Source organism: Somniosus microcephalus, chromosome 6 (assembly GCF_052327205.1).
Source record: "Somniosus microcephalus isolate GS21.2 chromosome 6, FLI_Smic_1.0, whole genome shotgun sequence".
In the NCBI taxonomy this organism is placed as follows: domain Eukaryota; kingdom Metazoa; phylum Chordata; class Chondrichthyes; order Squaliformes; family Somniosidae; genus Somniosus; species Somniosus microcephalus.
In genome coordinates, this window is record NC_140992.1 from 7,951,369 (window position 1) to 7,979,087 (window position 27,719).

General features: G+C 44.2%; 1 protein-coding gene across 2 annotated transcripts; it reads left to right on the forward strand.

Moving 5' to 3' along the window:
* The first annotated feature begins 368 nt into the window (after window positions 1-368).
* On the forward strand, window positions 369-26,654 carry LOC147115428 (membrane-spanning 4-domains subfamily A member 4A-like). 2 transcript variants are annotated; one of them, XM_085989681.1, is made up of 7 exons: window positions 369-587; window positions 12,215-12,365; window positions 17,548-17,655; window positions 20,989-21,045; window positions 21,223-21,339; window positions 23,702-23,824; window positions 26,420-26,654. In XM_085989681.1, the coding sequence occupies exons 2-7, from the start codon at window positions 12,222-12,224 to the stop codon at window positions 26,537-26,539; spliced, it is 669 nt and encodes a 222-aa protein (XP_085845807.1). In that variant the 5' UTR covers window positions 369-587; window positions 12,215-12,221; the 3' UTR covers window positions 26,540-26,654. The 2 variants fall into 2 exon arrangements, with proteins under 2 accessions (XP_085845807.1, XP_085845806.1); XM_085989680.1 differs by lacking the exon at window positions 369-587 and adding an exon at window positions 877-988.
* The last annotated feature ends 1,065 nt before the right edge of the window (window positions 26,655-27,719 follow it).

Genomic DNA, 27,719 nt, shown 5'->3' on the forward strand with positions numbered 1-27,719 from the left:
TAAGAGTCAAACTTCATCCATGAATCTAATAACTGTTTCTTACAATCCTGACTTGGAAATATATCACCAATCCTGCCTTGTCGCTGGGTCAAAATCCTGGAACTCCCTCCCTAACAGCACTGTGGGAGCACCTTCACCACACGGACTGCAGCGGTTCAAGAAGGTGGCTCACCACCACCTTCTCAAGGGGCATCTAGGGATGGGCAATAAATGCTGGCCTTGCCAGTGACGCCCACATCCCATAAACGAACAAAAATAAACCCTCTCTAAGGCCTTCACGTTCTTCCTAAAGTGTGGTGCCCAGAATTGGCCGAACCAGTGGTTTATAAAGATTTCACCATTTTCTGCTCCCCAATCTTGAAGGTGGTGACGTGTTTTGCTGGAACACTTCCTGCTTCATCTGGATGACCACTTTTCACGTCTTCTGCCAGACAGTTATTTCTGCTTTGGCTGTCCGGCCAGAATGAGAAGGCAGTGCTGGCGCGTCATTGGATGATGTGGAGGAGGAACCGTTGGAGATGATTTACTCAATCAGTCCGGAGACACGCAGGACAACAGGCAGGATTTAACCCGGTATTTTGAACGAGGTAGAGGAGAATGTTTTTCTTCCATTCTATAGACAATGATCTTGACTTTGTGCGATAGTGTAAAACGGATGATAGTGAGTGGAAGTGAATGGAAATAAAAATATGGTCACTGGCGCTGGTTGTGATGCCTAGAATCGTTTTACAGTCTCTTTGTTTCAGCAGTTGTTATATTTTAGACGAACTTTGCTTCTCCGGGGCATCGTTGCTGGGAGAAGCGCATAAAGGTGTAAACAAGAATGACAATAATACTTTGCCAAAGACTTGTAACTGAGAAATGTGAATTTAACTCCAGTGCTGCACTGTCGGAGGTACCGCCTTTCGGGTGAGGTGTTAAGCCGAGACCCCGTCTGCCCTCTCAGCTGGATGTGAATGATCCCCCAGCACGACCTGAAGAAGAGCAGGTGAGTTCTCCCCGTTATTGTGTTCAATATTTACCCCTCACACAGTATCATTGAACCAGATGATCTGGCCGTTATTTCATTGCTGTTTTGGGGATTTTGCTGAGCGCACATTGGCTAATACGTTACAACAGTGACGACACTTCAAAAGGTACATTACGGCAATGCCCATTTATTTTACTAAATGCAGTCATTTCTTTGAGTCGGAAGACACACAACTTTAGTTATCTAGCTGATGGATTGAAAGGAGCTGAAGGAGCATTGCGTCGAAAATATTTTAGTTCTGTTCTATTTATATAATGTTCGGCTTAGTTGAGGAAATGAAGCAATATCCGGCTGCTTCTAGTTCCTCAAAGTGGCAGTTATGCTGGGAGTCCATTCCAGTTGCAATATAGTTTGTGGTTTTGCGATTCCGCTAAGCAGTTTAACTTCTATGTGACGTAAAACTTGTTACAGTGCGCGTACATTTACAGAGACCCATTCAATGCTGGACATTACGCCACTCCCATTGGGAAGACGCCTTTATCCGGCTGCCATTAAGGAGGGTGAACAGGAACAGCCAACAGAAAGCAGGTGCGCAAGGTGGCCCAGGAAACATCTCCCGACTTTTCCAGCGCTACCCTGCCACCAGAATCTGAAATCCGTGCTGAACCTACTTACACCTCATTCAGGAACAGCACTTGTCTCTGGGTCAATGCTTAGAAGGGAGTGGATAAATGATGGCATAGATGCAGGAGTGCCTGGCTTGTCTGGATTTTCCTCTGCTTCCTGGTCCTGTGTTTCTTTTAGAGGAGAGGAGATCAGAATGGGTGGTGGAGGAATAAAGTTATTTTGTCACTTTCAGAAGAAGCAATGGCATGAGGTTTTAACATAACATAAGAAATAGGAGCAGGAGTAGGCCATTCGGTCCTTCGAGCCTGCTCCGCCATTCAGTAAGATCATGGCTGATCTTCTACCTCAACTCCACTTTCCCGGTGATCTCCATATCTCTTGACTCCCTTAATATCCAAAAATCTATTGATCTCTGTCTTGAATATATTCAACGACTGAGCCTCCACAGCCCTCTGGGGTAGAGAATTCCAAAGATTCACCACCCTCTGAGTGAAGAAATTCCTCCTCAGCTCAGTCCTAAATGGCCGACCCCTTATTCTGAGACTGTGACCCCTGGTTCTAGAATACCCAGTCAGAGGAACATCCTCCCTGCTTCTACCCTGTCAAGCCCTGTAAGAATTTTGTATGCTTCAATGAGATCGCCTCTCATTATTCTAAACTCTGGAGAATATAGGCCTAGTCTACTCAATCTTTCCTCATAGGACAATCCCCGCATCCCAGGAACCAGTCTGATGAACCTTCGTTGCACTCCCTCTATGGAAAGTATATCCTTCCTTAGGTAAGGAAACCAAAACTGTACACAATACCCCAGGTGTGGTCTCACCAGGGCCCTATACAATTGCAGTAAGGCGTCTTTACTCTTCTACTCAAATCCTCTTGTAATAAAGGCGAACATACCATTTGCTTTCCTAATTGCTTGCTGTACCTGCGTGTTAACTTTCAGTGATTCATGTACAAGGACACCCAGGTCCCTCTGAACACCAACATTTCCCAATCTCTCACCATTTAAAAAATACTCTGCTTTTCTATTATTCCTACCAAAGTGGATAACTTCACATTTCTCCACATTATATTCCATTTACCATGTTCTTGCCCGCTCACTTAGCCTGTCTATATCCCCTTTAAGCCTCCTTGCATCCTCCTCACAATTTACATTCCCACCCAGCTTTGTAACATCAGCAGACTTGGTTATATTACATTAGGTCCCCTCATCCAAATCATTGATGTAGATTGTGAATGGATGAGGCCTAAGCACTTATTCTTGCGGTACCCGACTAATTACAGCCTGCCAACCCAAAAATGACCTGTTTATTCCTACTCTCTGTTTTCTGTCCGTTAACCAATCCTCAATCCATGCTAGTGTATTACCCCCAATCCCATGAGCCCTAATTTTGTTTAATAATTTCTTGTGTGGCACCTAATCGAATGCCTTCTGAAAATCCAAATACACCACATCCACTGGCTCCCTCTTATCTAGTCTGCTAGTTACAACCTCAAAAATCTCTAACAGATTTGTCAAACATGATTTCCCTTTCATCATATTTATATTCCGTGTTGACTCTGCCCAATCCTATTATTATTTTCTAAGTGCCCTGTTATCATGTCCTTAATAATAGATTCCAGCATTTTCCCCACACCGGATGTCAGGCTAACTTTTTTATTTGCTTATGGGATGTGGGCATCGCTGGCAAGGCCAGCATTTATTGTCCATCCCTAATTGCCCTTGAGAAGGTGGTGGTGAGCAACCTTCTTGAACCGCGGCAGGCCGTGTGTGAAGGTGCTCCCACAGTGCTATGAGGGATGGAGTTCCAGGATTTGACCCAGCAATGATGAAGAATCGGCGATATGTTAACAAGTCAGGATGGTGTGTGACTTGGAGGGGAACTTGGAGGTGGTGGTGTTCCCATGCGCCTGCTTCCCTTGTCCTTCTAGGTGGAAGAGGTCGTGAGTTAGGGTGGTGCTGCCGAAGAAGTCTTGGCGAGTTGCTACAGTGCATCTTGTAGATGGTACACACTGCAGCCACGGTACGCCGATGGTGGAGGGAGTGAATGTTTAAGGTGGTAGATGGGGTGCCAATCAAGTGGGCTGATTTATCCTGGATGGTGTCAAGCTTCTTGAGTGTTGTTGGAGCTGCACTCATCCAGGCAAGTGGAGAGTATTCCATCACAGTCCTGACTTGTGCCTTGTAGATGGTGGAGAGGCTTTGGGGAGTCAGGAGGTGAAACACTCGCCGCAGAATACCCAGCCTCTGACCTGCTCTTGTAGCCACAGTATTTATGTGGCTGGTCCAGTTAATATTCTGGTCAATGGTTACCCCCAGGATGTTGATGGTGGGGGATTCGGCGATGGTAATGCCGTTGAATGTCAAGGGGCGGTCTGGTAGTAGTTCCCCATTTTCTCTCTCCCTCTTTTCTTAAATAGTAGAGTTACATTTTGCAGAAAGGTTTTGGGTGCTCCTATACCAAGAGGCAGAAAAGCAGAAGGATGGCATACTAAAGTTGGAAATAATTGCTCATCCCTCCCCCAGTCTCAGTACAGGTCTCCCAAGCAATAGGAATTTATCCTACTTATTGTGGGTAAGAGACCTAAGGGTGGATGACCCATACCCTATGGCCTTTCTCTCTCGCTTTCTTCTTTGAAACAGGAATGCAATGAACGGGCATGTATTTGGCTAGATGTTATGATAGGTGTGCCCACTATGCCACGCACCTCACCATCTTTAAGAATTATTTAAGAAAGGTGAGAGAGCGAGAACCAGGAAATTATAAACCTGTTAGTCTAACATCTATTGTGGGGAAGTTATTGAAATCTATAATTGAGGACAGAGTGACTGAGCACTTGGAGAAATTTGAGCTGATTAGAGAGAGCCAACATGGATTTGTAAAGGGTAGGTCATGTCTAATGAACCTAATTTCATTTTTTGAGAAAGTAACTAAAGTAGTGCACGGGCATGTCTATGGATGTAGTTTATATAGACTGCCAGAAAGCATTCAAAAAGGTTCCACATAAGAGATTGTTAGCTAAAGTTAAAGCTCCTAAAATTGAAGCCGAATTATTGACCTGGTTAGGAGATTAGTTAGGTGGTAAAAGGCAGAATGTGGGGATAATGTATGAGAAGTTCAGGGAAATGCTATCCCACAAGAATCTGTGTCGGTTCCTCAACTGTTCACTATATTTATTAATGACTAACAGAGCATAATAGGGAGCATTGTATCCAAGTTTTCCAATGATACAAAGCTAGGTGGCATAAGTGTGTAGACGGGAGCATAAAGTTACAAAGAGACATTGATAAAATAATTGAGTGGGAAAAACTGTGGCAGATGGATTTCAACACAGGTAAGTGTGAGGTCATCCATTTTGGACATAAAAAGGATAGAGTTGAGTAATATTAAATGGTCAAAAGCTAGGAACAGTGGAGGTCCAAAGAGATTTAGAGGTCCTTGTACACAAATCACTCAAATATTGTAGTCAGGTACAAAATATGATCAAAAAGGCTCTAAAGGGCTAGAATCTGAAGGGGAGGAAGTTTTGCTACAGCTGCACAAAGCCCTTTTTAGACCACATCTATTTTTATTCGTTCCTGGGATGTGGGCGTCGCTGGCAAGACCACCTTTTATTGCCGATCCCTAATTGCCCTTGAGAAGGTGCTGGTGAGCCACCTTTTGAACCGCTGCAGTTCGTGAGTTAACGGAACTCCCACAGTGCTGTGAGGGAGGGAGTTCCAGGATTTTGACCCAGCAATGATGAAGGAACGGCTGATATATTTCCAAGTCAGGTTGGTGTGTAACTTGGAGGGCAACTTGCAGGTGATGGTGTTCCCATGCATCTGCTGCCCTTGTCCTTCTAGGTGGTAGAGGTTGCTGGAATGGGAGGTGCTGTTGAAGTAGCCTTGGTGAGTTGCTGCTGTGCATCTTGTAGATGGTACACTGCAGCCACAGTACACCAGTGGTGGAGGGAGTGAATGTTTAAGGTGGTAGATGTGGTGCGAATCAAGCGGGCTGCTTTGTCCAGGATTGTGTCGAGCTTCTTGAGTGTTGTTGGAGCTGCACTCATCCATGCAGGTGGAGAGTATTCCATCACACTCCTGACTTGTGCCTTGTAGATGATGGAAAGGCGTTGGGGAGTCAGGAGGTGAGACAATCGCCCCAGAATACCCAGCATCGTGTGGCCACAATATTTATTTGGCTGGTCCAGTTAAGTTTCTGGTCAATGGTGACCCCAGGATGTTGATGGTGGGGGATTCGGCGATGGTAATGCCATTGAATGTCAAGGGGCAGTGGTTTGAATCTCACTTTTTGAGATAGCCATTGCCTGGCACTTGTGTGGCGCGAATGTTACTTGCCACTAATCAGCCCAAGCCTGAATGTCACCCAGGTCTTGCTGCATTTGGGCATGGACTGCTTCATTATCTGAGGAGTTGTGAATGGAACAGAACACTGTGCAATCATAATCATCAGCGAACACCCCCACTTCTGACCTTATGGTGGAGGGAAGGTCATTGATGAAGCAGCTGAAGATGGTTGGGCCTAGGACACTGCCCTGAGGAACTCCTGCAGCGATGTCCTGGGGCTGAGATGATGGACCTCCAACAACCACAACCATCTTCCTTTGTGCTAGGTATGACTCCAGCCAGTGAAGAGTTTTCCCCCTGATTCCTATTGACTTCAATTTTACTAGGGCTCCTTGATGCCACACTCGGTCAAATACTGCATTGATATCAAGGGCAGTCACTCTCACCTCACCTCTAGAATTCAGCTCTTTTTCCATGTTTGTACCAGGACTGTAATGAGGACAGCTCGAGGAACAGCACCTCATCTTTTGATTGGGCACTTTGCAGACTGCCGGACTCAACATTGAGTTTAACAATTTCAGATAATCATCCCTGCCCCCATTTTTTATGCAGTATGATTTTTGCCATGCCCATTTGCAACATTTTATCTTTCCTGTCTCTTACAAAAGTACAGGATGTTCTTTCAATTCCTTCCTCCCCTCCTAACCACCCCCCCCCCATCTCTGCACCTGCTTAATATCTGTTACATCTCCAGCTTTTTCCAGTTCTGATGAAGGGTCCCAGACCTGAAACGTTAACTCTGTTTCTCTCTCCACGGATGCTGCCTGGCCTGCTGAGTATTTCCAGCATTTCCTGTTGTTATTTCAGATTTCCAGCATCCGCAGTATTTTGCTATTACAAACCCTAATGCTTGGTTGGCTTTTGTTATGGCCTTACTGACCTTTGTTGCAACTCTTAGTGATTTGTGTATTTTAATCCCAGATCTCTTTGCTCCTCTACCATTGAGATTCTTATTTGCCAAGTAATATGTGACCTCCTTATTTTGCTGACCAAAATGTACTACCTCACGCTTATCCATGTTGAAATTCATTTGCTAATTATATGCCCATTCTGCAAGTTTATTAATGTCCTCTTATAATGTGTTGCAGTCCTCCTCAGTGTTGACTATCCCTCACAATTTGCTGTTGTCTCGAAATTTAGAAATTGTATTTTTCATTCCAAAGTCTAAATAGTTAATAGAAGTTGTGAACAACAGTGGTCCCAGCACTGATCCTTGTGAAATCCCACTTCCCACCTTCTGCCATTCTGAATAGCTACCCTTTATCCATACTTTCTGTTTTCTATCTTGCAGCCAGCTAGCTATCCATTCTGCTACTTGTCCCCTGACTCCGCATGCTCTGACCTTACTCAATAGTCTATTATGTGGTACCTTATCGAAGGCCTTTTGGAAATCTAGATATATTACATCTACTACATTACCCTGGTCCACTCTCTATACTTCTTAAAATAGAAGGTTAAATGGTGATTTGACTCAGGCTTTTAGGATTTCGAAAGGAATTGATAGAGTAAGTAAAGAGAAACATTTCCTGCTGGTGGGGATGTCTTGGATAAGGGGACATAACCATAAAATCAGGGCCAAGTCATTCAGGGGAGTAGTTAGGAAACACTTCTTCACACAAAGAAGTGTGGAACTCTCTCGCTAGCTGAATTAATAATCTTAAATCTGAGATTGGTAAGATTTTTGTTAGCCGAGGGCATTAAGCGATATGGAACAAAAGGGTTTAAATAGAGTTAGGTACAGATCAGCCATGATCTCATTGAATGTCAGAACAGGCTGAAGGCACAGAATAGCCTACTCCTGTTGCTATGTTCCTCTCTCCTAATGCAAGAGTAGGGTCTCTCCAGCAGCTCCATACCTGCTCCTTGATGGCGGGTTGCTCACTCTGTCCCCCTGCTTCACCCGGGCATTTTACAAAAGTTTCTCCTCGAATAAGACTGATTAGCTTGATTAAGGCTGACAATTGTTTTGCAGGTGATATCTGGAAGCTCCTGTAAGAGACACTGTTAAAGTAGAGGAAAGGGGTTTAGGCACTTCTGCCCAAGTAACCAAGGAAGGAAAGGGAGAGCAGCAAGTATTTTACCTTGCCAGCCCTCATCAGGCTGTTCAACTTCCTGTGGAACTGGTCAACAGTTAGGAGCGTGGAACAGGAGCAAGTCCCGCCAGCCTGTTCTGCCATGCATATTAGTTCATGGCTGATCTGAATCTCAACTTCAACTAACCACTGTGGTTCCATAAACCAAAACCCTTAAGACCCAGTTCTGGTGGTAAGAGAGTTGGCTCTCAATGCAAGGGTCACTTCCCTCCACATGGCACAAGCATATTTATGCAGCTACCTCTCATTGCGATCTGGCTGGCCCTCTCTCTCTCTCTCTCTCTCCCTTGTGGAGGGATTAGAGATTGATCTCACTGAAATTGTAGGCCCTTCTTTTGTTTCTCAATGTATGTGCCTTTGTTGGTTGTTTCTGCATGATTGTCAAGTGGAATACATTCTTGTAATGTGATACAAAATCACACATTGATTACAGATACCTGACAGTCAGCTCACTGAGCCAAGCACTTTCCTATTTGCTTGCTGCTCCGCCAGGCTGTTGCTGTCAAATTCAGACAGATTTTGCCCTTTAGACGCTGCATTCTAATTTCTCAGCATGCTCTAGCACAGTACTATTCTTTTCCATGACCCTTGTGTTAAAGAACTGCCGATGGATATTTCTGGAAGGTGATTCCGCAAATGGTGCTGGATTCAGTTCTGCTGACCATTGATGGGCACAAGTCCCAACTGATTAATGGAAAGCTAGTGCAACACATTGGGGTCGATTTTCCTAAAGCTGTCGGGAAGGAGGCGGGACTTCAACATTCGGGTTTTAGTCCCGCCTCCATCGACGTCTGGCCAATCAACGTGATTTTCCCTTGATTAACCTTGTTGAGCCCGCCCAGCGGGCTCAGCAGGCCAATTAAGGGCCACCCGGCAACAGGTGATGTCACAGACTGAAATTTCATCTGTCAAGAGTTTTTGACAGATGAAATATCAGTGTTTCACAGCTGTTTGAAGCTGTCAAACACAGACAGTCTTACTTCTAACATGAGTCCTTCTACACAGACTCAGTTAGAACTGTCACTGGCAATGAAAGCTGAAGGCTGTCACTTTTGACAGATCGCAGCCATTCTGCTTTCACTGCTGGCTGAGTGATGGACTCCCGACGCCTACAGGAAGAAAGGCTGTTAAGGTAAGTACAGGTAATTTAAACTTCTTTACACACTTTAGACACACCAAGCACGCTTACCTTTGCACTCATGCACCCATCACTCACCTGAACACCGACATCGTGACCCCTGCAAGTCCTTCAACCCAACGGCCCGCCTGCTCTAACCTGGCATGGTTTGGAGCCATCGGGAAACCCATACGACACCCCTCAAAATAGGGATTAGGCTAAAAACTGCTTGTTAACTACCTGTTAACAGGCAGTTAATTGGCACTAATCCCTTCCCGCCTCGGGTCGGCGGGTCCCAGTGCGGGGCGGGTACCCGCCTCCCCTGAAACCTACGTGGAGGTGGGTTTTGGGCGGGATGGTGTCGGGACCCCCGATTTCGGGATTTCCCCCCCCCACACGCCTGAAACCCCGCCTGATGGCTCCAGGAAAATCTACCCCATTGTGTCAAATTTTGGGAGCTTTCTATGTAAATTTGTTGACCTGGGGGATAGATGGTGGCCGGTGCACACTAGTGGAGCAGCGTAAATCTCACTCATGGCACTTCTGTTGTGTTAGGGCCCATCAGAAAATCCAGGCTATAATGGCCTGGATTTTACGATGGTAATAACAGCAAAACTGTTACCTTTTGCCAACATTACCCTTCTGAAACTGACCATAAATTCTGGATTTAGCCCAGGTGCAGATAAACATGGAAATCCTGAAGTTCGGTCAGTGATTCACTGCTCTGCCATAGGCTGTGCTGTGGAACTCCCCAGAGCTGGCAATCACTGAAATCACTTGAACTGATGAAAAATTAAGATTTTCCACTTTAACTTCGCTGCTAAAAATGACTTAAAATGTCAATACAAAAGCAAAATACTGCGAATGCTGGAAATCTGAGATAAAAACAGAAAATGCTTGAAATATTCAGCAGGTCAGGCAGCATCTGTGGAGAGAGAAACAGAATTAACGTTACTGTTAACGTTAACCCTGTCTCTCTATCTACAGATGCTGAGTATTTCCAGCATTTTCTGTTTTTATTACATAAAAAGTTAAGCCTTGTTCAATGAGGTGAAATTGGGTTTTTAACAGTGTTCTGAGTAATAACTATTGCTGGACACTGTTCTGACCCGGAAAAACAAATTTTATATATGTGGAATGTTAAATTTCCCCATTATGATAAAAATTACTAGATTTTTAAAATAATATATATATATTGAAGTTTGTTTATGATATTTCAGCTTCTAAATTAACCCCATGTGAATGCCCCAATCTTTAATTCGCTCTCTGTAAATATTTTGAAAAGTGAATTGGTAAAAGCTGCTTTTTATTTCCTGGTTTGCTGTCTGTGGGAATTCTTAAATGTAATTGGCTGCTTAGCCAGCTTGATGACATCAGTGCGGCTGTACACTGGAGATACCCCATAGACTGCATTAATCAAATTAATGGCAAGAAAGCTTAAATCTTCGCCGCAGAGATGCCGCTGACCGCAAATTCCAGGTCGATGTTTTTATTTGACTTTATAAACCCGTTAAAAATCAACACACAAATTTAAGCATTCTATATTATTTCTTGCTCTTTACAGCAATATTGCATTAGCCCATGAGTTGAAATATTAAGTTTAAGTTAATAATTTGCACCATTTCATGGGGTTTTTCCTCCATTGAAACGAAACAGTTAAATGTTTCCCATCACTTTGATCTGTGCATTGATAACACTTCCCAATGCCGAGTTTCTGACAGCTCCTGTGCTGGGAGAGTCAACCAGTAAAGAAGGGGCAACAGCATTGTCTTCTTTATACCTTACAGGTGAGGGAGTTGATCCTTCTGAACCTGCAAGGTGACCTGATCAGTTCTATTGGATCGGTGCACTCTCCACTTGGCTTAAGGGTAGAATTTCTGTGGCAGTTCTTCTCATCTTCCACCCTAACTTCAACAGATCAGTGGAGACCTCACAGAGGCAGCATAAATGAGAATTTGGCCAGGGTTTCCACCCTATTGTCTTTCTTTACCGTGAACGCAAAAGGAAGCACTTTTTTCACACAAAGAGTAGCGGAGATCTGGAACCCTCTCCCCAAAAGGCCGTGGATGGTCGGGTAGATGAAAATCAAGGACAAATCATTTTTGGCAGTTAACAAACGTGTAGGTTCCAAAAGACATTCAGTAATCAAAATAGTTAATTAGAAATTTGAATACTGAGATTGATAGATTTTTGTTAGATAAGGGTATCCGGGGTATGGAGCAATGGTGAGTAAAAAAATTGAGGTACAGATCAGCCTTGATATAATTGAATGGTAGAATGTGCATGAGTGGCTGAATGGCTTACTCCAGTCCCTATGTTCATATGTTCCTATGACCCAAGAAAACCACGTGTAACTGTCCCTGCCGGCTGTCAGCTGTGGCTCAGTGGGTAGCACACTCACCTCTGATTGTAAGAAATTTGTGGGTTCACACCTCGCTCCAGGGATAAATCTATAAATCTAGGCTGACACTCCAGTGCAGTGTAGAGGGAGTGCTGCACTGTCAGAGGTGCTGTCTTTTGGATGAAACTTAAAACCGAGGTCCTGTCTGCTCTCTCAGGTGGATGTAAAAGATCCCATGGCACTATTTTGAAGAAGAGTAGGGGGAGTTATCCCCGGTGTCCTGGCCAATATTTATCCCTCAATCAATATAACAAAAACTGCTTATCTGGTCATTATCACGTTGCTGCTTGTGGGAGCTTGCTGTGCGCAGATTGACTGCCGCGTTTCCCATTAAACAGTGTCTACATTCCAAAAGCACTTCATTGTCTGTAAAGCGCTTTGAGATGTGCGATGGTCATGAAAGGTGCTATATAAATGTAAGCCTTTCTTTCTTTACCAGCTGACTGTGTTTAAATGGTGCAAAAGTGGCGTAACTCCCTTCGAGGTAACACTAGTTGATCTTTACCACTTGGATTTTAAGCACCACCTGGGCAGAGTGTTGAAAATCTGGCGGGCAGGTTCGCTCAGCACCAACAAGACCAACTGAATTTCCTTTCCATTCATTTCAACACAAGAGAGTTTTAAAAAATAATTTAATATGCATGTATTTTAATAGAAAGAAGATGGCTGCATCATTCAACAAGGAAGGGATCATTGTGACAACCTTCACGATTCCCGCACCACAAGCAACATCACTCGAACCAAACAGTCATGAAATCCCGCGCCACATACAAAAATTTCTCAAGGGAGAACAAAAAGCCCTGGGGGTAAGAATTAGTTATATCCGGAGCTTCAAATAAATACTATAGAGGCACATAAATAGCCTGGTGAAATTTAACCTGAATACCAATGAATTGCAATCGTATCCTCGACATATCTGTGTAATTATCAGAAGTTTCTTTTTATTCAACTAATGCTACAAATGATGACAGATAGTGTGATAGACAGATAGAATGGATGGTTCCATGTGTTACTGTGTGTCTTCATTTAGTGATAAAAGTCTGATTTAATGTGTATGATTGGACGTAAGCTAATATAGCTGAAATATGGAACTACAGTGAATATATATGTGGGGCTTTCAATATGTATATATGCAAGGACAAATTCCGGTACATATGCACACCTTTAGGTTTACGTCGTTTCTCCAGTGTTTAAGCAGACCTTCAGCGGTTGTTAATCTGGACCATCGGAAGAATTGAATCCTCATGCCTGTGTCGGTTCTTTGATAAAACACTCCAATGAACTCCACTCTCCTGCTCTTTCCACATATCCCTGTTTTTTTCTCTTTTCAACGATATATCCAATTCACTTTCGAGTTTTTGATGAGGTAACAGAGAGGGTTGATGAGGGCAATGTGGTTGATGTGGTGAACATAGACTTCCAAAAGGCGTTTGATAAAGTGCCACATTATAAGCTTGCCAGCAAAGTTGAAGACCATGGACTAAAAAGGACAGTGGCAGCATGGATACGAAATTGGCTAAGTGACAGTCGTGAACAGTTGTTTCTCGGACTGGAGGAAGGTACACAGTGATGTTCCCCAGGGGTCATTGCTCGGACCACTGCTTTTCTTGATATATATAAATGACTTAGACTTGGGTGTACAGGGCACAATTTCAAAATTTGCAGACGACACAAAGCTTGGAAGTATAGTGAACAGTAAGGAGGATAGTGATAGACTTCAAGAGGACATAAGACAGGCTGGTGGAATGGGCAGACACATGGCAGATGAAATTTAATGTAGAAATGTGTGAAGTGATACATTTTGGTAGGAAGAACGAGGAGAGACAATATAAACTAAAGGGTACAATTCTAAAGGGGGTGCATGAACAGAGAGACTTAGGGGTATGTGTGCACAAATCATTGAAGGTGGCAGGGCAGGTGAAAAAGTGGTTAAAAAAGATTACGGGATCCTGGGATTCATAAATAGAAGCATAGAGTACAAAAGCAAGGAAGTTATGATGAACCTTTATAAAACACTGGTTCGGCCTCAACTGGAGTATTGTGTCCAATTCTGGGCACCACGCTTTAGGAAGGATGTGAAGGCCTTAGAGAGGGTGCAGAAAAGATTTACAAGGATTGTTACAGGGATGAGAGACTTCAGTTACATGGATAGACTGGAGAAGCTGGGGTTGTTCTCCTTAGAGCAGAGAAGGTTGAGAGGAGGTTTGATAGAGTTGTTCAAAATCATGAGGGGTCTAGATAGAGTTGATACAGAGAAGCTGCTCCCATTGGCAGAAAGGTCGAGAACCAGAGGATTGGCAGAAGAACCAAAGGCGACATAAGGGAAAACTTTTTTACGCAGCGAGTGGTTGGGATCTGGAATGCACTGCCTGACAGGGTGTTGGAGGCAGACTCAATCGTGGCGTTCAAAAGGGAATTGGATAAGTACCTGAAAGAAAAAATTTGCAGGGCTACAGGGAAAGGGCGGGGGAGTGGGACTAGCTGAAGTGCTCTTGCAGAGAGCCGGCATGGGCTTGATGGGCCAAATGGCCTCCTTCTGTGAATAACCATTCTATGATTCTAAGTTATGATTGAATGTGCTTCCACCACCCATTCCAGCAGTGCATTTCTGATCACAAAAACAGACTGCGAAAAAGAAAATTCTTCCCATCTCCCCTCTGGTTCTTTTACCAATTACCTTCAATCTGTGTCCACTGGCTACCGGCCCTTCTGCCAATTGAAACAGTTTCTCCATAGCGACGCTATCAAAACCCCTCATAATTTTGAATGCCACTGTTAAATCTCAGTTTCTCTAGTCTTTTCACATAACTGAAGTCTGTCAGCCCTGGTTTCATTCTGGTAAATCTCCTCGCCACCCTCTCCAAGGCCTTCATGCCCTTAAAGTGCAGTGCCCAGAATTGGACACAGTATTCCAACTTAAGGTCGAATCATGATTTATAAAAGTCATTGCTTTTTGTCTCTCTGTGCCTCTATTTTAAAACCAAGGATGCCATTTGCTTTTTTACACAACTTTATCCCTTGGGAAAGCTCTGTCCCCGTCTATCTGTTCAAGAAGTTCAGGTGCATGGCTTCCCGGCCTGACATTTCTCCTTAAGGTAATTGCACCATAAACAGATTAGCCAGACATTCACCTGTTTGCTGTATGCGGGGCCTTGCTTTGCACAAATTAGCAACAGCAAAAGGTCTTCTCGTAACATTGGCGGAAGAAGGGCAAAAACAACTGAAAAGTGGTACAGGTAGACTATCCTTTATCCGAACTTCCAAAAACCGAAAACCTCTAAAAACCGAAAGTTTTTTCGTTCAGCGTAAGTCGTGCGCACGACATGACCAGAGTGGCGCACAACTTACGCTGAGCAGGGCAGAGAGTCACAGAGTTCCCTCCTGGGTAGGAGATTGCAGGCCGAGCCGGGCAGTGTGAAGGAGGTACCGGGAGAGTGAACCCGACAATACAGCGGCCCGTCCGATAGCTGCAGCGGCCTGTCTGATATTCTTTTCTCCCCCCTTCACCCGACCCGACCCGACCCCCGACCCGTCCGATATTCTTTTCTCCCCCCTGACCCGACCCGACCCCCAACCCGAACCGCGGCCCGTCCGATATTCTTTTCTCCCCCCCGACCCCCCCCGCTGACCCCCAACCCCAACCCCCCGCTGACCCCGACCCCCCGCCGACCCCACCCCCAACCCCCCGACGACCTGCCCCCCCGACCTCCACCCCCGACCCCCCGCCGACCCCCACCCCCGACCCCCAGCCGACCCCCACCCCCCGACCCCCCGCCGACCCCCCCCACCGACCCCGACCCCCCGCCGACCCGACCCCCGACAAATTTCCCAATACCTTCTGAAATCCGAAAAATTCCGAAAACCGAAACTCAGCTGGTCCCAAGGTTTTCGGATAAAGGATAGTCTGCCTGTATAAATGGCATAAAGTTAGACAGGAGATCAGAAGAAATTTGTCTCTGCAAATGAATATTGGTGTGTTTATGACTTTGAGGGTCATATTTATGTATTTTTAAGATGAATTACTTAGAATTTACAGCACAGAAGCAGGCCATTTGGCCCAACTGGTCTATGACGGTGATTATGCTCCACACACCCTACTTCATCTCACCTTATCAGCATACCCTTTTATTCCTTTCTCCCTCATTACTCATCTAGCTTCCCCTTAAATACATCTATACTATTTGCCTCAACTATTTATGTGGTAGTGAGTTCCACATTCTCACCACTCTCTGGGTAAAAAGCTTTCTCCTGAATTCCCTATTGGATTTATTAGTAACTATCTTATATTTATGACCCCTAGTTTTGGATTCCCCCACAGGAGGAAACATCTCTCTGTATCTATCCTATCAAACTCCTTTGTAATTTTAGAGACCTCTATCAGGTCGCCCCTTAGCCTTCTCTTTTCTAGCGTAAAGAGCCCCAGCCTGTTCAATCGCTCCTGATAAATATAACCTCTCAGTTCTGGCATCATCTTTGTAAATCTTTTTTTGCACCTTCTCCAATGCCTCGATATCCATTTTGTAAAATGGAGACCAGAACCGTACGTAAGTGTGGTCTACCCAAGGTTCTGTACCAAAATGAATATATATGTACACCTATCTGGGAGCGAGATTGGGAATAGAGAATGCAGTTTCATTTGTCTGAACTTCCTTAGTGTGGCAAAAGAATCTTCTCTTACAGGATAATTCTAGACATAAGTTTGTGTTTTTTTTGTAAATTTACACTCAATTTATATCCTTGACATGTTTATATAAAGAGTTGACTGTTTGTCGGGATCAGATGGAGTGGCACCAATCTCACTCCAGCGTCTCCCTCAAGAACCAAAATACATGTGTGAGTCGTGACAGTCAATACGGACAGGCAGTGGCATTTATTCAGACACTTACTTCCAATACAACACTTACTCTCCAACCATTGTTTAGCTAAAGCAACCCGCATTGTGCAGATGACCTCTAACAGGCACCGATCCCCTTATTGGCCCAGAAATTCGGGTCTCCACGGGTGAGTACGCACGGGGTACTCACCCGTAGGCCCAACGGAAGTGCTGGTTTCGTGCATGCACTGCGCATGCGTGGGAAACCGGAACTTCCGTTCCCTTAAAGGTAAGGGTTCAGAGGTGGAACACATGCGCCGGAGAGGCAGCGCATGTGCCTGGAACTTACGGTTTTTTTGCAGGTTTCTCCGGGAGAGTAAGTCGCCAGCAGTTACACATGTAAAAAGCAGGTGCCAGGCCTGCTTTTAACAAGGCAAGTGGTGAATTAATTAAAATTAAAACATTTTTTCCACAGGTTTATTATTTTTAAATACTTTAAAGAAAGTTAAGTTTATTTTTAGCCCCATTAGAAAATGTAATTAATTTTTTCAAAAATTTAAATTATTGTTTAAAATAGTTATTTTATGTAATTTATAGTTATTTTAAAAATGTAATTTTTTTTTACATTTATTTGAAGTTTTAGTGATGTTTTGGGGCTTACAGTATTTATAGTTTTGACAGCTCTTCCTGTCAATTTTATGAATGGGCATTTCTCTGCTACCATTGGCTCTCCATGGCCCACGTGATCCCAGGGGACGCATCGAACTAACTGTGCCCCTTGGATATGCAAGCACTGCGCGCCGGCAGTTGGAGGAGGCCCAGGATCGGAATCCCACGCGGGCCTACAGCACAACGGCCGGCGCACTAGGTAAGTGCAGGTTGGAGGCTTGCACCCGCGGGAAGCCTCCGACCCGAATTTCTGGGCCATTGATTTGTATATGCAAATGACCAAACGCCTGTTTCAGGCGTGGGGCCTGGACACCTATTGTCTTGCATGTTACTGACATAGCAGGCGGCGCGCTTCCAGCTCACAGTGAGCGTGTGCTTCCTGCCTGCCACATTGGAGGAATAGGCGCTGTTTAGCACACAAACGCGGCTGCCGTGCCAATCAGATTTTTAACCCACGATTTTTGAATATCTGGTCACCATTAATGTTTGAACTCTTTCTGCTTCAGGTCGTGCAGATTATGTTGGGAATAATCCAGGTGATATTTGGTGTCCCCCTCCGCTTCTTGGATGCAGTGGTCGTTTTCATTGGACTACCTTGGTGGACAGGACTGTTGGTTTGTTCAGATTTCAATTAAATAATATTGAATCAATGAACATATTCAATCATTTTAAGATGCTACGTATTTGCACGAAAATAGAAACTGTTAATCCTGTTTGTTGTTCCCAGTTTCCTGTTACCACCTTAAGTTAATACATCTTTTGTGGGATTTTTTTTTATTCATTCCTGGGATGTGCGAGTCGCTGGCAAGGCCAGCATTTATTAAAATTTCTCTGCAATCCTTATGAATTTATCTGTTGACTCGTTCCCTTCACTGTGGAAAGGATATTTGAACTTAGTCCAGTGAATGTAAATTTAATGAATCTATAACATGCAGTCAGATAGGTAGTTAAAAATCTTCCCATCTATGTGAGAAGATTCCCTCGTGTGCTCGGATGCAGCTGAATGTTGGGCGTAATTTTAACTTACATGGCTGAGTGAAAATGGATGATAGTCAATAGGTCGCTTATTTTACCACCAGTCCCCCAACCCCCACCACACCACCAGCCCCCCCCACCTCCATTTTATTTTCCATTAACTTCAGACGTGGCTCAGTGGTAGCTCTCTCTCGCCTCTGGGTCAGAAGGTTGTGGGTTCATGTCGCACTCCAGAGACTTGAGCACAAAATCTAGGCTGACACTTCCAGTGCAGTGTTGATGGAGTGTCGCACTGTCGGTAGGTGCCGTCTTTCAGATGAGATGTTAAACCGAGGCCCCGACTGCTCTCTTAGCTGGACGTAAAAGATCCCATGGTACTATTTCGAAGAAGAGCAGGGGTGTTCTTCCTGATGTCCTGGCCAATATTTATCCCTCTACCAACATCACTAAAACAGTTTATCTGGTCATTATCACGTTGCTGTTTGCAGTGTGCAAAATGGCTGCCGTGTTTCCTACGTTACAAAAGTGGCTACACTTCAAAAAGTACTTCATTGACTGTAAAGCACTTTGGGACGTCCTGAGGTCACGGAAGGCACTGTAGAAATGCACGTTTTTCTTATCAATGGAAAAGAAGGTCGAGCGGGATGTGAAACAGGCTATCACCAGTTTTTCACGGGGCCATAAAAGTTAAAATTACCCCCCAGGATTCTTCATCAACAGAATTTCTGAGTTTGCACCATGGCGACCCTCAAAGACACCGCCCTCCCCGTTTATCTTCAGGACAGCATTTCCGGGCTGGAAATTGCAATCGGAGTCTTCCCACAGGTGAATGCCTCCGAACCACAAGAAAAGTATGCACCTATCTGGCGCCTCTTGACCTGTGGCCTCTTGCACTCCTGGGCCTGCGGGCGTATGCCTGCGTAAAGGGCCACGTATCCCAGGAGTGCAAGCAATTCACAAGCTTCCCTGGGATCACGTGGGTCGGTCCAACCAATCACAAAGGAGGATTCCCATCATGCTTATGGGGATTCCACTTATGCACGGAACCCCCATAAGCTTAATGGGAATCCCCCTTTGTGATTGCTTGGCCTGGCCCATAATAGGAATCCCCTAAAAAATAATTTTTCACACAACCTAAATAAAAATAAATCATCACATGTTCAAAATTAATTAAAATACAATTTAATTGAACATTTAAAACAAAAACTTACTGGCCCAGAATTTGGGTCCTCACGGGTGAGTACGCGCTGGGTACTCACCCGTCGGCCCAATGGAAGTGCCGGTTTCGTTCATGCACTGCACATGCGCGGGAAACCGGCACTTCCGTTCCCTTGAAAGAAGGGGTTCAGAGGTGGAACGCATGCACAGGAGAGGCAGCGCGTGCGCATTGAACTTACATTTTTTCCCAGGTTTTTCCAGGAGGGTAAGTCTCCAGCAGTTACACATATAAAAAGCAGGTGCAAGGCCTGCTGTTAACAAGGTAAGTGGTGAATTAATTAAAATGAAAACATTTCTTCCACAGCTTTATTATTTTTAAATACTTTAAAGAAAGGTAAGTTTATTTTTAGCCCCGTTAGAAAATGTAAGTAATTTTTTCAAAAATTTAAGTAATTGTTTAAAATAGTTATTTTATATAATTTATAGTTATTTTAAAAATGTGTTTATTTCTAATTTATTTGAAGTTTTAGTGATGTTTTGGGGCTTATAGTATTTATGGTTTTGACAGCTCTTCCTGTCAATTTTATGAATGGGCATTCCCTGCTCCGATTGGCTCTCCATGGCCCACGTGATCCCAGGGGACGCATCAAACTAACTGCGCCCCTGGGATACGCAAGCACTGCGCGCCGGCAGTTGGAGGAGACCCAGGATCAGAATTCCACATGAGCCCACATGAGCCCACAGGCCGGTGCGCTAGTTAAGTGCAGGTCGGGGGCTTACACCCGCGGTAAGCCTCCAACCCGAATTTCTGGGCCAATATTTTGAAAAATAAATTTGAACAGTTTTAAAGGGCCAAAAATAACCTAAACTAATTTTTAAAGTTTTTGAATGTTTAAATCTTTTTTTAAATGTTAATTTAATACCTATTTAAACCCTTATGCTGGTAAAAAAAAAAAAAGGCCTTACACCTGCTTGTCCAGGCATAAAAGTTTTGTGGGCATTCGCTGGGCAGTAGTTGGGCAAAGAGCCCGATCCCACGCCAGTCAATCTCCATTTCCCGGGGATGTGGATGATCTGTCGAGCTGAATCTTGACAGGTCATAAGTTCTGGGTTTTCGCACATGCGCATTGCACGCACAAACCCGGAACTTGCGGGGCACTTACGACCACGTATGCCAGTCATAGGCCCCGGAACATCTGAGCCATCATCTTTCTCATGCTCTCTCTTTTGCTCTTCCTCCCCATTTCCTTTTGTCCTCCCGCAGCTCTATGCCTGTCTCTCTCTCTTTCTCTCTCTCTTTCTCTCTCTCTGTTTCTTGCCTCTCTCCTAATTCTGTCTTTCTTGTTCTCTCTCTCTCCTCATTCTTTTTCATTCTCTCTCTTTTTCTGTCCCTCCCCCTTTCCTTCTGTCCTTGTGTCAGCCGTAGTTCAGTTGTTCGCACTCTCACCTCTCAGTCTGAAGGTCGTGGGTTCGAGTCCCCACTCCAGAGACTTGAGCACGAAAATTTCAGCTGACACTCCCAGCTGTGCGTACGCAGTCATAGGCCCTGGAGAATCTGGGCCATTACATATATTCGCTTGAAATGCCAAAAAGAGAAAAATGATATGAATGGATTGACAATGTTGATGCACAAATTTCCGTGAGGAAATCGTGCCCCTAATCATCAAACTCCATGGCATTGAAATATTTTATCTCTATCTAACCTGATTTTTGACTAATATTCAAGCAATGTCACAAAATGTCTGTGCTCGAATTATAGCCTGTGTAGTTGATATTAACTGCCAACACTTGACTTTTTTAATCACCTTTCCTAGTATATCATTTCTGGAGCTCTGTCCATTTCGTTGGAGAAAAGACTTAGGAAGTCCCTGGTAGGTATCTATTTGAAGAAGAATCCACTCTAATTCTCCAAGTATTAATGTAAATTAACAGCACTGATTTCCAGGTGGCTATATTTGCTTACTTAACCGCTTTACTCTCTGTGGCGTTCTGCAGCACCCAATAAGAAAACGGGGCTAACGTTTCTTGCATATTTTGTTATCTTCCAGATGGTAGGAGGCTTAGTGATGAATATCCTGAGTGCCATTGCTGCAGGAATTAGCATGCTGTTATACGCTATGCAATTGCTACTGGGTCCATTATTCAACAGAAGCTCTGAGCGTTTGGTAAGTTGGTGAAACATAGAAACATAGAAGATAGGAGTAGGAGTAGGCCATTTGGCCCCTCGAGCCTGCTCCGCCATTCAATGAGATCATGGCTGATCATCCAAATTCAGTACCCTGTCCCTGCTTTCTTCCCATATCCCTTGATCCCTTTAGCCTTAAGAAATACATCCAACTCCTTCTTGAATATATTTACTGAATTGGCCTTTACTGCCTTCTGTGGTAGAGAATTCCACAGGTTCACCACCCTCTGGTGAAGAAATTCCTCCTCATCTCTGTCCTAAATGGCTTACCCCTTATCCTTAGGCTGTGACCCCTGGTTCCGGACTCCCCGACCATCGGGAACATCCTTCCTGCATCTAGCCTGTCTAGTCCTGTTAGAATTTTATAAGTTCTAATCTTCTAAATTTTATAAGATTTTCACCAATCAAGCTTGTAGCGCCTTCAGAATATTGAGAATCAATACAATCTAGAAATTGCAATCAGGGAGGAGGAGTGTGAAATATTAGATGAAATAAACATAGTGAAAGACAAAGTATTGTATTAAGGGGTTCAGCATCTTTGAAAGTGGATAAAACCCCAGGCCTGGATGAAATGTATCCCAGACTGTTAAGAGAAGTAAGAGAGGAAATAGCAGAGGCTCTGACCATCATTTTCCAACTCTTTCTGGCTACAGGTGTGGTGCCGGAGGACTGGAGGACTGCTAATGCTGTACCATTGTTTAAAAAGGGAGAAAAGGATAGACCAAGTAATTACAGGCATGTCAGCCTAACCTCAGTGGTGAGAAAATTATTTGAAATAATTCTGAGGGACAGGATAAATCTTCATTTAGAAAGACATGGATTAATCAGGGATAGTCAGCACGGATTTGTCAAGGGAAGGTCGTGTCTGACTTGATTGAATTTTTTGAGGAGGTAACAAGGAGGGTCGATGAGGGTAGTGCATTTGATGTAGTCTATATGGATTTTAGCAAGGCTTTTGATAAGGTCCCGCATGGCAGACTGGTCACGAAAGTAAAAGCCCATGGGATCCAGGGCAAAGTGTCAAGTTGGATCCAAAATTGACTCAGAGGCAGGAAACAAAGGGTAATGATTGAAGGGTATTTTTGTGACTGGAAGGCTGTTTCAAGTGGGGTTCCGCAGGGCTCAGTGCTGGGTCCTTTGCTTTTTGTGGTATATATCAATGACTTGGACTTGAATGTAGGAAGTATCATTAAGAAGTTGATACAAAAATTGGCCATGTGGTTGATAATGAAGAAGAAAGCTGTAGACTGCAGGAGGATATCAATGGACTGATCAGGTGGGCAGAACAGTGGCAAATGGAATGTAGGAAGTATGATTAAGAAGTTGATACAAAAATTGGCCGTGTGGCTGATAATGAAGAAGAAAGCTGTAGACTGCAGGAAGATATCAATGGACTGGTCAGGTGGGCAGAACAGTGGCAAATGGAATTCAATCTGGAGAAATGCGAGGTAATGCATTTGGGGAGGGCTAACAAGGCAAGGGATTACAATATAAATGATAGGACACTGAAAAGTGCAAAAGATCAGAGGGACCTTGGAGTGCATGTCCACAGATCCCTGAAGGCAGCAGGACAGGTAGATAATGTGGTTAAGAAGGCACACGGGATACTTGCCTTTATTGGCCGAGGCATAGAATATAAGAGCAGGGAGGTTAGGCTTGAACTGCATAAACACTAGTTAGGCCACAGCTAGAGTACTGCGTGCAGTTCTGGTCACCACAATACGGGAAGGATGTGATTGTACTAGAGAGGGTGCAGAGGAGATTTACGAGGATGTTGCCTGGGCTGGGGAATTTTAGCGATGAGAAAAGATTGGAGAGGCTGGGGTTGTTTTCTTTGGAACAGAGGAGGCTGAGGGGAGACCTAATTGAGGTGTATAAAATTATGAGGGGCCTAGATAAAGTGGATAGGAAGGACCTATTTCCCTTAGCAGAATGGTCAATAACCAGGGGGCATAGATTTAAAGTTATTGGTTGGAGGTTTAGAGGGGATTTGAGGAAAAATATTTTCACCCAGAGGGTGGTGAGGGTCTGGAACTCACTCACTGAAAGGGTGGTAGAGGCAGAAACCCTCATCGCATTTAAAAAGTACTTGGATATACACTTGAAGAGCCAAAACCTACAGGGCTACGGACCAAGAGCTGGAAAGTGGGATTAGGCTGGGTGGCTCTTTGTCGGCTGGCATGGACAAGATGGGCCGAATGGCCTCCTTCTGTGCTGTAAATTTCTATGATTCTATGATTCTATGATTGAGAGGGCTGGTAATTTATACGCCTATTCTTTAAAAGTATATATATTTAACTATAAAAGCAAATATTCCACCCAGTAACATACTACTTTTGCAGGAAGTACTCTGTGCTCTTGTTTCCTGCCTTTTGGTGTTCACCATACTTGAGCTTGCCATATCGATTGCAACGTCCGTGTTCAATTGCTATGGATTACAATGCTGTGAACCGGACAATGAACTGGTAAGATCCTGATATAAATATATATATAAAAAAACTTAGGTATTACTTACCAATATGTAGCAGAAGGGAAGATGCTAGGGGAAAGAAAGACAGAAAGAAAGAAAGAAAGAAAGAAAGAAAGAAAGAAAGAAAGCAAGCAAGCCAACATTTGCCGCAAAAATTCTACAAATGTACCTGGTGGCCCGGGAGATATAGAGGCTTGCGCTCCTGGGCCTCTCCGGGTCCACGCGGGCAGAGGCCCACGTATCTCAGGGACGTAGGTGGTTAATAGGCGCCCCTTGGATCACGTGGGCAGGTCCAACCAATAAAAGAAGAGAATCCCCATTCATACTTATTAAAAAATACACCAACACATGAAATAATTTTATTTTTAAATTACATATTTAAACTTAATTAAAATGCCATTTAATTAAATATTTTAAAGAAAAATGGTACGAGATTGGAAAATGTTGGTGTTCAGAGGGACCTGGGTGTCCTTGTACATGAATCACAAAAAGTTAGCATGCGGGTACAGCAAGTAATTAGGAAGGCAAATGGAGTGTTGACCTTTATTGCAAAGGGAATGGAGTATAAAAGTAGGGAAGTCCTGTTACAACTGTACAGGGCGTTGATGAGACCACACCTGAAGTATTGCGTACAGTTTTGGTTTCCTTATTTAAGGAAGGATATACTTGTATTGGAGATAGTTCAGAGAAGGTTCACGAGGTTGATTCCGGAGATGAAGGGTTGTCTTATGAAGAAAGGTTGAGCAGGTTGGGCCTATACTCATTGGAGTTTAGATGAATGAGAGGGGATCTTATTGAAACATATAAGATTCTGAAGGGGCTTGACAGGGTAGATGCAGAGAGGATGTTTCCCCTTGTGGGGGAATCTAGAACTAGGGGGCATAATTTCAGAATAAGGGGGCACCCTTTTAAATCGGAAATGAGGAGGAATTTCTTCTCTCAGAGGGTTGTGAATCTTTGGAATTCTCTTCCCCAGAGAGCTGTGGAGGCTGGGTCATTGAATATATTAAAGGTGGAGATAGACAGATTTTTGAATGATAAGGGAATCAAGGGTTATGGGGAGCGGGCAAGGAAGTGGAGTTGAGGCCAAGATCAGATCAGCCATGATCTTATTGAATGGCGGAGCAGGCTCGAGGGGCCGAATGGCCGACTCCTGCTCCTATGTCTTATGTTCTTATGTTTCACGGGTCAGAGACGTACTCCGCTAAGTGGGCTGGATAGGGCAAACTTTCAGTTTCGCTGCTCCATTTCCAAGAAGTCACAAGTGCATTGATTACCTGAACCAATGTCACCAGGCACAATATCCATGCGCTTGTGCTCATTTCATTGAAAAACGGCAGCAATCGTGAAAGAAATATGTTTGATACTACATAGCACTGGCTGAGATGTAAGCTTCCTTCGTAATGTCCCTAGAAATCAGTGAGCTCGAAATACACCAATTCTTTCAATGTGGGTGTGAAAGCAGTGAACGAAGGAATGTATTATGACCGCGTTAAGATTGATTCCCACTTGATTAGCACAGGAAGCAGTCTTCTGTGCCGCATTTGGGCTGAAACCAATTCCTTTGGCGCTGTGTGTGCCTGGGCTTTATCTTATTTGTGACTATATGTACAAATATTCCTTGGTGCAAGTTCTCCCTTCATTTGACATAGAACGGTATGATCTGGTGTGATAATGGATCTCTTAAAGGAGTAGGTGATCTCTTTGGGCAGGATTTTCACTGGGCCGTGGAGGTGGGATTGGAGGCGTGTGGGGGGTTAAAATCTCAAAATCGGGGAGCACGAAGCCAACCCGCCCCCATGCCAGTTTCAAAGGAGGCGGGCACCCGACCTGTGCTGGGACCCGCCTCCCCGAGGTGGGAAGGGGATTAGTGCCAATTAACTGCCTGTTAACAGGTAGTTAACAGGCAGTTTTTAGCCTAATCCCTATTTTTATTGCTGAAGTGTGGGATTCCCGACGGCTCCAAACCACGCCAAGTTAGCGAGGCAGGCCGTCGGGCTGAAGACCATGCAGGGTTCGAGATGTCCGGTGTTCAGGTGAGTGATGGCTGCATGAGTTCAGAGGTAAGTGTGTTTGGTGTGTGTAAAGTGTTTAAAGAAGTTTTAATTACCTTTACTTACCTTTACAGCCTTCCTTCCTTCAGGTCTCAGGAGTCCCTCATCTCACTGGCACAGAAAGCAGAATGGCCGCGAGCTGTCAAAAGTTGCAGCATTCAGCTTTCTGTTCTGGAGAGTTCTCTAAATCAGCCTGCGAGGAAGGAATTAACTTGGAGTACAGATTGTCAGTGTTTGACGGCTTCAAACAGCTGTCAAATGCTGATATTTCATCTGTCAAAAGCTCTTGACAGATGAAATGTCAATCTGTGACGTCACCTGTTGCCGGGTGGCCCTTAATTGGCCTGCTGAGCTCGCTGGGTGGGCTTAACAAGGTCAATCAAGTGAAAATCGCATGGGTTGGCCACAACTCGATGGAGGTGGGACTACAACTTTCAGGGTTGTAGTCCCGCCTCCTACACGCCTCCTCAATGAAAATCCAGCCCATTATCTCTTCATTTGTTTATTCATTTTGATTTAATTCGATCTCTTTGCAGAATTCAATTGTGATTCAACCTTCCACCGCTCAGAACTACCTAGCCCAGGAACCTCAGAATGCGACCTACGAAAGCCTCTTGAGTCACTGTTCCGACTATCAAACCCTGACATTTAAGTGACTTGTCTAATTTCAGGCTGGGAGGATCAAGAGACGCAAATCGGGATTTGAGACACCCTTGATATCTTTTCAATATATATGCTTCCATCTTAGAATAATTAAATGGCATGCTTCCATTGCTGTTTTCTTGAAATCCATGCAAAGCAGATGAAATGGTTATATTTTGCCAGTCATATAACCTGCTGGTTTTATTAACAACATTTACTAGGCCTTAGTGTAAAACCAAAGCGGTGAATTTCCCCGGGGGTTTTTACGCCGAAGTTACGGCGGTTGAAACCCCGCGTGGAAATTCAACCTCAAGTTGTTAGTGATATCAGTGATGTTACAGCCAAGCAACCTCGCAAGCTCTTCTGCATCATATCAATGTGTGGAGCTCCATCCGAATCTGTTCAGCCCGCAGTCCCACTATCCACTCTGACATGATCATCGACTTCGCCCCAGGTGTATATCTGCGACAATGCGGTCTGAATTTGCTTCTTCTGAGTTAAGATTATCAAATGTGACAAGGATTTGGACCATAAAATAGCAAATGATAATTTCAAATCTATAATCTGAAGGGAGCGACTCATTGCTGAAGTACAGGTAAACAGAAAACCCACAATCCTCCAGTACCTCTCCCAACTTTCTCATTCTCCATAAGCGAGTATGGTGCATTGAGCAATCGAGGCACTTGGTGATTACATATCCCAATTTTGAAGCAAGAAATTGCAAACACAATAAGAATTGAGAAACGCTAAAATATGCTTGCACCACACTGCTTGAAGGGTCTTGGAAAGTAATTTCCTATACTACCTTCAATTATTTAGCATATTGTTGGTTATAACCTTTAGCTCCATAACACATCAAAATGTTCATAGAACCATAGAATCATAGATTTTCACAGCACAGAAGGAGGCCATTCGGCCCATCGTGTCTGTGCCAGCTGACAAACAACTATCCAGCCTAATCCCACTTTCCAGCTCTTGGTCCGTAGCCCTGTAGGTTACGGAACTTCAAGTGCAAATCCAAGTGCTTTTTAAATGTGATGGGGGGTTTTGCCTCTATCACCCTTTCAGGCAGTGAGTTCCAGACCCCCACCACCCTCTGGGTGAAAAAACCTCTCCTCAACTACCCTCTAATCCTTCTTCGAATTACTTTAAATCTATGCCCCCTGGTTATTGACCTCTCTGCTAAGGGAAATA